This window comes from Triticum aestivum, chromosome 7A (assembly GCF_018294505.1).
Source record: "Triticum aestivum cultivar Chinese Spring chromosome 7A, IWGSC CS RefSeq v2.1, whole genome shotgun sequence".
Taxonomy (NCBI): domain Eukaryota; kingdom Viridiplantae; phylum Streptophyta; class Magnoliopsida; order Poales; family Poaceae; genus Triticum; species Triticum aestivum.
In genome coordinates, this window is record NC_057812.1 from 200,353,307 (window position 1) to 200,365,504 (window position 12,198).

General features: G+C 46.2%; 1 protein-coding gene across 1 annotated transcript; it reads right to left on the reverse strand.

Moving 5' to 3' along the window:
• Positions 1-669: 669 nt before the first annotated feature.
• LOC123152691 (uncharacterized) lies at positions 670-1,394 on the reverse strand. The gene has a single exon (XM_044572185.1). It carries the CDS (start codon positions 1,331-1,333, stop codon positions 929-931), a length of 405 nt encoding a protein of 134 aa, XP_044428120.1. The 5' UTR covers positions 1,334-1,394; the 3' UTR covers positions 670-928.
• Between the last annotated feature and the right edge of the window lie 10,804 nt (positions 1,395-12,198).

Here is a 12,198-nt window from a genome sequence, read left to right on the forward strand (position 1 = left end):
TTTATTATGACACTCACATGAAGATAGCTATTCTGGCGGCTTATTGGCACCAATAATTAGGCCACTGTTCTATCTCTTTTCTTCCCTTTTTTTGAGAATACTGTTCTTTCTTTTCAGTCACTATTAGGACCAGCCAATCGAGGGCGATAAAGGTCGAGTCAAATCAAGATAAGGATATACTAGCACTATGAAGTTGTCAGCACATGAGCCGATAATTGTTTTCAGTTGACGAAACAGTGATTTCTGTTTGGTGAATTTGTTCAACCGTTGGTTCAGTACCAGAAGCAATCGTTTCCAAATTTTAATCTGCACAGATACCGACTTCTCCTCTAGTCCATTTTAGCGATGATATCTGTATATGTGAGTGTTTCTTTAGTGTTTATGTTGTTATACAATGATGAGGTCTTTCTGTATCCTTTTCCTTGTCTGTTGAGCTAATCTGGAATGCACAACAGCAGCTCTACGTATAAAAAAATAACCTGTGAAACAGCTTGGCACAATTTACTCAGGATCATCTTCTTATCCCAAGAAAAACACATACTATCTCGCAAGCTATGTATTTTGAAGGTTCCTGTAATAAACATACTCAAAAAGCTATGTATTGAAGGTTCCTGTAAGCATGAAAAGCTATGTATGTATTGGAGGTTCCTTTTCTCTGACAAATTCCTGGAACAATAATCAGTATGATCTGTCCATCTACCATATGCCAAAAAATTCACAAGAAAATACGTATATACATGAGCGTTTCATCACTCGTACAAACTCTTATTATTACCTCTACGTAGGGACACACATAGATACAGAGTATTTCAGGCGCACAAAACAGAGCAGCAGGGAAAGGCTAATGGCACGAGCAGACTAACAACTGTCTGCCGCGTATCATGGACAAACACGAGCAGCTGAGCCAGCTCGCCATGGCGGCGGGCGATCACATGGACTTGAGCATGGCGGTGGTGCATGAGCCGCCGCCGTACTTGTACGGCAGCGCGGGGCGGCTGTAGTGGCAGCCGATGAGGTAGAGCGCCAGCCGCTTCTTGACCCGCCGGAGCAGCAGCAACTTGTCCTCGCCCCACTCCACCACCGCCGCCACCACCTGCCGCTTCCACCGCCTGTCGCGGCCGCCGCCGTCGCCGTACCGGTCCTCGTCGTCGTCCTCCGCCCCGCCCTGCTTCTCGTCGACGCCGCCGCCGGGCGCCGGCGAGTCCCACTGTAGAGGGTAGCTGCGCAGGAACACCCGCCTGGTGCTGTAGTCCTCGTACCGGAAGCTCCTCGTCGGCTTCACCACCGCCTCCTCCTCCTCCCTGGATATCCTCCGGCCGAAGTGATCCTCCATTGCCGACGACGACGAGGCGATGATCGTTGGCTTTGGCTGCTTGGCTTGCTGCGCCGCTCGCTGGCTGAGCCCACAATGCGGCCGATGCTGCGCTTATATGGGCGGTTAAGCGGCGGGCGGCCACGTCGGCTTTCCTTCATTTTTTTACCCCCTTTCTCTTTTGTCGTGCGTGGGCCGTGTGGGCGAGATGGTTTAATTAATTAATAATAATTCGCGCGGTTTGATGTGCCTGGCACGGAGGTGTTTTTCAATGCTTTCCGGGCCAAGGATTTCCTTTGCCGGTAATCTGATGGCAACCACTCGGACGGGCGACTTTACTTGACCATTTTCTGCTCCTAAACAAATGCTATTCAGTTTTGTGCTAAGTTGAGATTCTTGCAATAGATCGGGCTGCCTTTTCTCAACTACGGGGTACTTACTAGTAAAATGGAATAGAAGCTCTTTCTACCGCCAAAGGCTATGCTGAAGCACAAACACATTTTAAAGATTTACACATCACTAATCTCTTCAGAGCATGGTCAATGCATAGCCCCAGCGTGATGTCTCGTAACGAAATAAGTGGGCGCAATGACCCCAAGGACAAGCGGGTCCCCCTTGCCAGCCACACATAACAATATCCGCATCTACGAGCGAGATTCCGGCTTTCCGAGCAGGGTGAAATGGGCTCATTCACCGGCATCTCTTTCCCAAATTACTTTTGGCCAGCTTAACGAGAAAGTAATACGGAGTGTTAGGCCATTTGATCCACATTCGCCCCTTTTCTGCTTTCACTTTGGCAAGGCGGGCCAAGCAAAAGTTTCCCAAAGCCAGGATGGAGTGGCTCTGCAGCGCCGGGGCTTTTCACCGGATAACGCACATGACGCGCGGCGCCGCCGCACAAAGCCAGCCCGCCGGCGGTGACACGGCCGGCCAGAGCTTTCGCCGCTTTTGGCCAATCCTCGCGATATGCGAAGGGATTTCACGTCAAACCCATGCCTTTTTCCTCGCGCCCGCGGGAGAAATTTTAATCAGGACTCTTCGGGCTGGCTTTTTCCCTGCTGAGCTGATGATCTGATCCGCCGCGCCGTGTCGATGTGGTATGACCTCGACTGCAACGCCGCGCCGTGTCCTTGGAGTGTTGGGGGCCGGCGTGGGCGTACTGGACGGTGGGAGCTGCGTGTGCGCTTGGCTGTTGGCGCACGGTGCGTCCGTCGATGTTTTGTTTGGTTTCTGCGTTGGCATGTGGAGATGTCGATGTCGGGTACGCCTCTTGGGTCTCCACGCTAAGTTGTTCGTCAGATTAGAGAACGAAATGTGGCTGGAGAGAGCGAGAGAGGTAGGCTCGTCTGATCCTAACCGGATTGAATTTGCCTTTTGGAAAGAGAAATAGGATTACACCTGTCTTTGCGACGAACAAACATGATTAATTAAAGTTCCTTAGCTCAATACGCACATGTGGTAACAAGCCTCCGTCCCGAAAGCTGTATATGAAGAGGAGTCGAATACGTCATTAGTCCATTAACTCGAACTGATTACATGGTTTAGGCCAATAATTTGGAAATTGATCGGTTTAGGCCATAAACTCAAAACCGATCCAACTAGCTTCAAGTTGGGAATCGTTTTCTGCGAGGCGAAGACTCAGGGGGCTCGCCACTAGGTTTCCTCAGTCTTTCGCCGGCCGCCGCTGGTCCGCCTCGTTTCCTATGGTCCTACGACCATGGAAGACGTGATGGATCCCGGTCCTTGTCAGCGAGACGGCTTCCTTGTTAGGTGTTTTTTTCAATCTGGATAGGATTTGTGCCATATTCAGGAAGATGAGTCGGTGGCGGCTTTCTAAAGATCGAATAAGATTCTCCCCGCCTATCCTCGTCCCGATGGTGCTTCTAGCGTCGTCGGAGGGCATGTGGATATGTGTCTCCGCAGTAGATCTCGTGGAATCCGGTCGTCCTCCTTGTTTGATTGCTTTAGATAAACTAAAAATAATTAGAAGGTCACACGAGTCTGAGTTAAACAGGGCTCAAGCCCGCGACCCCAGGACAGAACCCATGCTCAATTACCATTATAATGCTAAGAGATTTGTGTTGTAAATATGCCCTAGAAGGATTAATATTTTGTATTATTTATTTCCATGTGTATGATACTAGTTTTGCATCTAGGACTAGCTCAAGTGTTGTGTGATGATTATGTTTTCCTAATCATGAGCAGGTGTATGTAATCCCATTTAGAGTAGAACCATCAACTAGCTCAAGTGTTGTGTAACGAGGATGCTAAACAACATTTAGAGTATGATCTTAGTAGAACCATCATATTGAATTAACCCAACTGTTTGTTATACTTTGAGATGTTATCATCAAAAGTCTATAAATATAACACAGAGAGTTAATGTATGTTTTAGTTCCTTAGAACGTGAGAGTGTTGTAGTCACTTCATACTAGACAGTAATCTTTGTGGTTCCTCAAAGTCATTTGTAAGAGGGTGATCATAACGACAACTTACAGGTTCATCAGAAGGTGTGACAAGGGGCTAGGTAGCTCAAGAGTGGGATTTGCTCTTCCGACGATGGAGAGATTTTCATAGGACCCTCTCGGTGTAACGAGATCCATCATCGTCTGGCCAAACCCAGGTGATGAAGGAAATATGACCTAGAGGCAATAATAAAGTTGTTATTTTATAGTATTATATTTCCTTATTCATGATAAAGATTTATTATTCATGCTAGAATTGTATTGATTGGAAACTTAAAACATATGTGTATACATAAACAAATACCATGTCCCTAGTAAGCCTCTACTAGACTAGCTCGTTGATCAAAGATGGTTAAGGTTTCCTAACCATAGACGTGTGTTGTCATTTGATAAGGGGATCACATCATTAGGAGAATGATGTGATGGACAAGACCCATCCGTTAGCTTAGCATAATGATCGTTCAGTTTATTGCTATTGTTTTCTTCATGTCAAATACATATTCCTTCGACTATGAGATTATGCAACTCCCGGATACCGGAGGAATACCTTGTGTGCTATCAAACGTCACAACATAACTGGGTGATCATAAAGATGCTCTGCAGGTATCTCTAAAGGTATTTGTTGAGTTGGCATAGGTCGAGATTAGGATTTGTCACTCCGAGTATCGGAGAGGTATCTCTGGGCCCTCTTGGTAATACACATCATAAGCTTGCCAGCAAATTACTAAGGAGTTAGTCACAAGGTGATGTATGACGGAATGAGTAAAGAGACTTGCCGGTAACGAGATTGAACTATATGAAGATACCAACGATCGAATCTCGAGCAAGTAACATACCGATGGACAAAGGGAATTACGTATGTTGTCATAACGGTTCGACCGATAAAGATCTTCGTAGAATATGTAGGAGCCAATATGGGCATCCAGGTTCCACTATTAGTTATTGACTGGAGAGGTGTCTCGGTCATGTCTACATAGTTCTCGAACCCGTAGGGTCCGCACGCATAACATTCGATGACGATATAGTATTATATGAGTTATGTGATTTGGTGACCGAATGTTGTTTGGAGTCCCGGATAAAAACACGAACATGACGAGGAGTCTCAAAATGGTCGAGAGGTAAAGATTGATATATAGGACGATAGTATTCGGACACTGGAAGTGTTTCGGGGGGTACCATGTACTTATCGGGTCACCGGAAGGGGTTCCGGGCACCCCCGTCAAAAGATATGTGCCTTATGGGCCAATAGGGGAAACGCACCAGCCACAAGGGGCTGGTGTGCCCCCCATATGGGCCGGCCAAGGAGGAGAAGGGAAAGGAAAGAGAGGAATAGGAGGAATAGGATTCCCTCTTCCTTCCCTCTCCCCCTCTCTTTCCTTCCCCCTCCGACATATATGGCAGGGGCGCGTGACTAGGGAGGAGCCCAAGTAGGATTCGGTCCTACTTGGGTGCCTCCTGGCCTCTCCCCTCCCCCTTCCACCTATATATATGTGGGGGGGCGCCTAGCACACCCCAGACAATTGTTTAGCTGTGTGCGGCGCCCCCTCCACCATTTACACCCCAGGTCATATTTTCGTAGTGCTTAGGCGAAGCCCTGAGAGGATCACTTCACCATCACCGTCACCACGCCGTTGTGCTAAAGCAACTCATCTACTACCTCGACGTTGAGGGAAATATGCCCTAGAGGAAATAATAAAGTTATTATTTATTTCCTTATATCATGATAAATGTTTATTATTCAAGCTAGAATTGTATTAACTGGAAACATAATACATGTGTGAATACATAGACAAACAGAGTGTCACTAGTATGCCTCTACTTGACTAGCTCGTTAATCGAAGATGGTTATGTTTCCTAGCCATAGACATGAGTTGTCATTTGATTAACGGGATCACATCATTAGGAGAATGATGTGATTGACTTGACCCATTCCATTAGCTTAGCACTTGATCGTTTAGTTTGTTGCTATTGCTTTCTTCATAACTTATACATGTTCCTATGACTATGAGATTATGCAACTCCCGTTTATCGGAGGAACACTTTGTGTGCTACCAAACGTCACAACGTAACTGGGTGATTATAAAGGTGCTCTACAGGTGTCTCCGAAGGTACTTGTTGGGTTCGCGTATTTCGAGATTAGGATTTGTCACTCCGATTGTCGGAGAGGTATCTCTGGGCCCTCTCGGTAATGCACATCACTTAAGCCTTGCAAGCATTGCAACTAATAAGTTAGTTGCGGGCTGATGTATTATGGAACGAGTAAAGAGACTTGCCGGTAATGAGATTGAACTAGGTATTGAGATACCAACGATCGAATCTCGGGCAAGTAACATACCGATGACAAAGGGAACAACGTATGTTGTTATGCGGTCTGACCGATAAAGATCTTCGTAGAATATGTGGGAGCCAATATGAGCATCCAGGTTCCGCTATTGGTTATTGACCGGAGACATGTCTCGGTCATGTCTACATAGTTCTCGAACCCGTAGGGTCCGCACGCTTAAAGTTTCGGTGACGATTGTATTATGAGTTTATGTGATTTGATGTACCGAAGGTAGTTCGGATTCCCGGATGAGATCGGGGACATGACGAGGAGTCTCGAAATGGTCGAGACATAAAGATCGATATATTGGACGACTATATTCGGACATCGGAAATGTTCCGAGTGATTCGGGTATTTTCGGGGGTACCGGGGAGTTACGGGAATACGAGGAAGAAGTAATGGGCCTCATGGGCCAAGTGGTGGAAGAGAGGAGGCAGGGCGCGCGGCCCCCCTAGCCCAAACCAAATTGGACTAGGGGGCCGGCCCCCCTTTCCTCCTTTTCCTCCTTGTCCTTCCTTCTCCTTCTCCTCCTTCCTTTCCTCCTCCTAGTAGGAGTAGGAAAGGGGAGTCCTACTCCTACTAGGAGGAGGACTCCTCCTCCTGGCGCACCCATAGAGGACCGGCCGGCCTTCCCCCTTGCTCCTTTATATACAGGGGCAGGGGGCACCTCTAGACACACAAGTTGATCAGTTGATCTCTCCCAGCCATGTGCGGTGCCCCCCTCCACCATATTCCACCTCGGTCATATCGTAGCGGTGTTTGGCGAAACCCTGCGTCGGTAGCAACATCATCACCATCACCACGCCGTCGTGCTGACGGAACTCTCCCATGAAGCTCTGCTGGATCGGAGTCCGTGGGACATCATCGAGCTGAACGTGTGCTGAACTCGGAGGTGCCGTGCGTTCGGTACTTGGATCGGTCAGATTGTGAAGACGTACGACTACATCAACCGCGGTGTGCTAACGCTTCCGCTTTCGGTCTACGAGGGTACGTGGACAACACTCTCCCCTCTTGTTGCTATGCATCACCATGATCTTGCGTGTGCGTAGGAAAATTTTGAAATTACTACGTTCCCCAACAGTGGCATCCGAGCCTAGGTTTTATGCGTTGATGTTGTGCATGAGTAGAACACAAGTGAGTTGTGGGCGATATAAATCATACTGCTTACCAGCATGTCATACTTTGGTTCGGCGGTATTGTTGGATGAAGCGGCCCGGACCGACATTACGCGTACGCTTACGCGAGACTGGTTCTACCGACGTGCTTTGCACACAGGTGGCTGGCGGGTGTCAGTTTCTCCAACTTTAGTTGAACCAAGTGTGGCTACGTCCGGTCCTTGCGAAGGTTAAAACAACACCAACTTGACAAACTATCATTGTGGTTTTGATGCGTAGGTAAGAACGGTTCTTGCTAAGCCCGTAGCAGCCACATAAAACTTGCAACAACAAAGTAGAGGACGTCTAACTTGTTTTTGTAGGGCATGTTGTGATGTGATATGGTCAAGACATGATGCTAAATTTTATTGTATGAGATGATCATGTTTTGTAACCGAGTTATCGGCAACTAGCAGGAGCCATATGATTGTCACTTTATTGTATGCAATGCAATTGCGCTGTAATGCTTTACTTTATCACTAAGCGCTAGCGATAGTCGTGGAAGCATAAGATTGGCGAGACGACAACGATGCTACGATGGTGATCAAGGTGTCGCGCCGGTGACGATGGTGATCATGACGGTGCTTCGGAGATGGAGATCACAAGCACAAGATGATGATGGCCATATCATATCACTTATATTGATTGCATGTGATGTTTATCTTTTATGCATCTTATCTTGCTTTGATTGACGGTAGCATTATAAGATGATCTCTCACTAAATTTCAAGATAAAAGTGTTCTCCCTGAGTATGCACTGTTGCCAAAGTTCGTCGTGCCCAGACACCACGTGATGATCGGGTGTGATAAGCTCTACGTCCATCTACAACGGGTGCAAGCCAGTTTTGCACACGCAGAATACTCAGGTTAAACTTGACGAGCCTAGCATATGCAGATATGGCCTCGGAACACTGAGACCGAAAGGTCGAGCGTGAATCATATAGTAGATATGATCAACATATTGATGTTCACCATTGAAAGCTACTCCATTTCACGTGATGATCGGTTATGGTTTAGTTGATTTGGATCACGTGATCACTTAGAAGATTAGAGGGATGTCTTTCTAAGTGGGAGTTCTTAAGTAATATGATTAATTGAACTTAAATTTATCATGAACTTAGTACCTGATAGTATCTTGCTTGTCTATGTTTGATTGTAGATAGATGGCCCGTGTTGTTGTTCCGTTAAATTTTAATGCGTTCCTTGAGAAAGCAAAGTTGAAAGATGATGGTAGCAATTACACGGACTGGGTCCGTAACTTGAGGATTATCCTCATTGCTGCACAGAAGAATTACGTCCTGGAAGCACCGCTAGGTGCCAGGCCTGCTGCTGGAGCAACACCAGATGTTATGAACGTCTGGCAGAGCAAAGCTGATGACTACTCGATAGTTCAGTGTGCCATGCTTTACGGCTTAGAATCGGGACTTCAACGACGTTTTGAACATCATGGAGCATATGAGATGTTCCAGTAGTTGAAGTTAATATTTCAAGCAAATGCCCGGATTGAGAGATATGAAGTCTCCAATAAATTCTATAGCTGCAAGATGGAGGAGAATAGTTCTGTCAGTGAAAATATACTCAAAATGTCTGGGTATCATAATCACTTGACTCAACTGGGAGTTAATCTTCCTGTTGATAGTGTCATTGACAGAGTTTTTCAATCACTGCCACCAAGCTACAAGAGCTTCGTGATGAACTATAACATGCAAGGGATGGATAAGACAATTCCCGATCTCTTCGCAATGCTAAAGGTTGCGGAGGTAGAAATCAAGAAGGAGCATCAAGTGTTGATGGTCAACAAGACCGCCAGTTTCAAGAAAAAGGGCAAAGGCAAGAAGAAGGGGAACTTCAAGAAGAACAGTAAGCAAGTTACTGCTCAGGAGAAGAAACCCAAATCTGGACCTAAGCCTGAAACTGAGTGCTTCTACTGCAAGTAGACTGGCCACTGGAAGCGGAACTGCCCCAAGTATTTGGCGGATAAGAAGGATGGCAAGGTGAACAAAGGTATATGTGATATACATGTTATTGATGTGTACCTTACTAGAGCTCGCAGTAGCACCTGGGTATTTGATACTGGTTCTGTTGCTAACATTTGCAACTCGAAACAGGGACTACAGATTAAGCGAACACTGGCAAAGGACGAGGTGATGATGCGCATGGGAAATGGTTCCAAAGTCGATGTGATCGCGGTCGGCACGCTACCTCTACATCTACCTTCGGGATTAGTTTTAGACCTAAATAATTGTTATTTGGTGCCAGCGTTGAGCATGAACATTATATCTGGATCTTGTTTGATGCGAGACGGTTATTCATTTAAATCAGAGAATAATGGTTGTTCTATTCATATGAATAATATTTTTTATAGTCATGCACCCTTGAAGAATGGTCTATTTTTGATGAATCTTGATAGTAGTGATACACATATTCATAATGTTGAAACCAAAAGATGCAGAGTTAATAATGATAGTGCAACTTATTTGTGGCACTACCGTTTAGGTCATATCGGTGTAAAGCGCATGAAGAAACTCCATACTGATGGACTTTTGGAATCACTTGATTATGAATCACTTGGTACTTGCGAACCGTGCCTCATGGGCAAGATGACCAAAACGCCGTTCTCCGGTACTACGGAGAGAGCAATGGATTTGTTGGAAATCATACATACAGATGTATGTGGTCCGATGAATATTGAGGCTCGTGGAGGATATCATTATTTTCTCACCTTCACAGATGATTTAAGCAGATATGGGTATATCTATTTAATGAAACATAAGTCTGAAACATTTGAAAAGTTCAAATAATTTCAGAGTGAAGTTGAAATCATCATAACAAGAAAATAAAGTTTCTACGATCTGATCATGGAGGAGAATATTTGAGTTACGAGTTTGGTCTACATTTGAAACAATGCGGAATAGTTTCGCAACTCACGCCACCCGGAACACCACAGCATAATGGTGTGTCCGAACGTCGTAATCGTACTTTACTAGATATGGTGCGATCTATGATGTCTCTTACAGATTTACCGCTATCGTTTTGGGGTTATGCTTTGGAGACGGCTGCATTCACGTTAAATAGGGCACCATCAAAATCCGTTGAGACAACGCCTTATGAACTGTGGTTTGGCAAGAAACCAAAGTTGTCGTTTTTGAAAGTTTGGGGCTGCGATGCTTATGTGAAAATGCTTCAACCTGATAAGCTCGAACCCAAATCGGAGAAATGTGTCTTCATAGGATACCCAAAGAAAACTGTTGGGTACACCTTCTATCACAGATCCGAAGGCAAGACTTTCGTTGCTAAGAATGGATCCTTTCTAGAGAAGGAGTTTCTCTCGAAAGAAGTGAGTGGGAGGAAAGTAGAACTTGATGAGGTAACTGTACCTGCTCCCTTATTGGAAAGTAGTACATCACATAAACCGGTTTCTGTGACACCTACACCAATTAGTGAGGAAGCTAATGATAATGATCATGAAACTTCAGATCAAGTTACTACCGAACCTCGTAGATCAACCAGAATAAGATCCACACCAGAGTGGTACGGTAATCCTGTTCTGGAAGTCATGCTACTAGATCATGATGAACCTACGAACTATGAAGTGTTGGGGAACGTAGTAATTTCAAAAAAAATCCTACGCACACTCAAGATCATGGTGATGCATAGCAACGAGAGGGGAGAGTGTGATCTACGTACCCTTGTAGACCGACAGCGGAAGCGTTAGCACAACGCGGTTGATGTAGTCATACGTCTTCACGGCCCAGCCGATCAAGCACCGAAACTACGGTACCTCCGAGTTTTAGCACACGTTCAGCTTGATGACGATCCCCGGACTCTGATCCAGCAAAGTGTCGGGGTAGAGTTCCGTCAGCACGATGGCGTGGTGACGATCTTGATGTACTACCGTCGCAGGGCTTCGCCTAAGCACCGCTACAATATTATCGAGGATTATGGTGGAAGGGGGCACTGCACACGGCTAAGAATATGATCACGTGGATCAACTTGTGTGTCTATGGGGTGCCCCCTGGCCCCGTATATAAAGGAGTGGAGGAGGGGAGGGCCGGCCCTCTCTATGGCGCGCCCTAGGGGAGTCCTACTCCCACCGGGAGTAGGATTCCCCCTTTCCTAGACCAACTAGGAGTCCTTCCATGTAGTAGGAGTAGGAGACAAGGAAGGGGAAGAGGGAAGAGAAGGAAGGAGGGGGCGCAGCCCCTCCCCCTAGTCCAATTCGGACTAGGCCTTGGGGGGCGCGCGGCCTGCCTCTCCCTCTCCCCTAAAGCCCAATAAGGCCCATATACTTCTTCTCCCGTATTCCTGTAACTCCCCGGTACTCCGAAAAATACCCGAACCACTCGGAACCTTTCCGATGTCCGAATATAGTCGTCCAATATATCGATCTTTACGTCTCGACCATTTCGAGACTCCTCGTCATGTCCCCGATCTCATCCGGGACTCCAAACTCGTTCGGTACATCAAAACCCATAAACTCATAATATAACTATCATCAAAACCTTAAGCGTGCGGACCCTACGGGTTCGAGAACAATGTAGACATGACCGAGACACGTCTCCGGTCAATAACCAATAGCGGAACATGGATGCTCATATTGTCTCCTACATATTCTACGAAGATCTTTATCGGTCAGACCGCATAACAACATACGTTGTTCCCTTTGTCATCGGTATGTTACTTGCCCGAGATTCGATCGTCGGTATCTCAATACCTAGTTCAATCTCGTTACCGGCAAGTCTCTTTACTCGTTCCGTAATACTTCATCTCGCAACTAACTCATTAGTTGCAATGCTTGCAAGGCTTAAGTGATGTGCATTACCGAGAGGGCCCAGAGATACCTCTCCGACAATCGGAGTGACAAATCCTAATCTCAAAATACGCCAACCCATCATGTACCTTTGGAGACACCTGTAGAGCTCCTTTATAATCACCCAGTTACGTT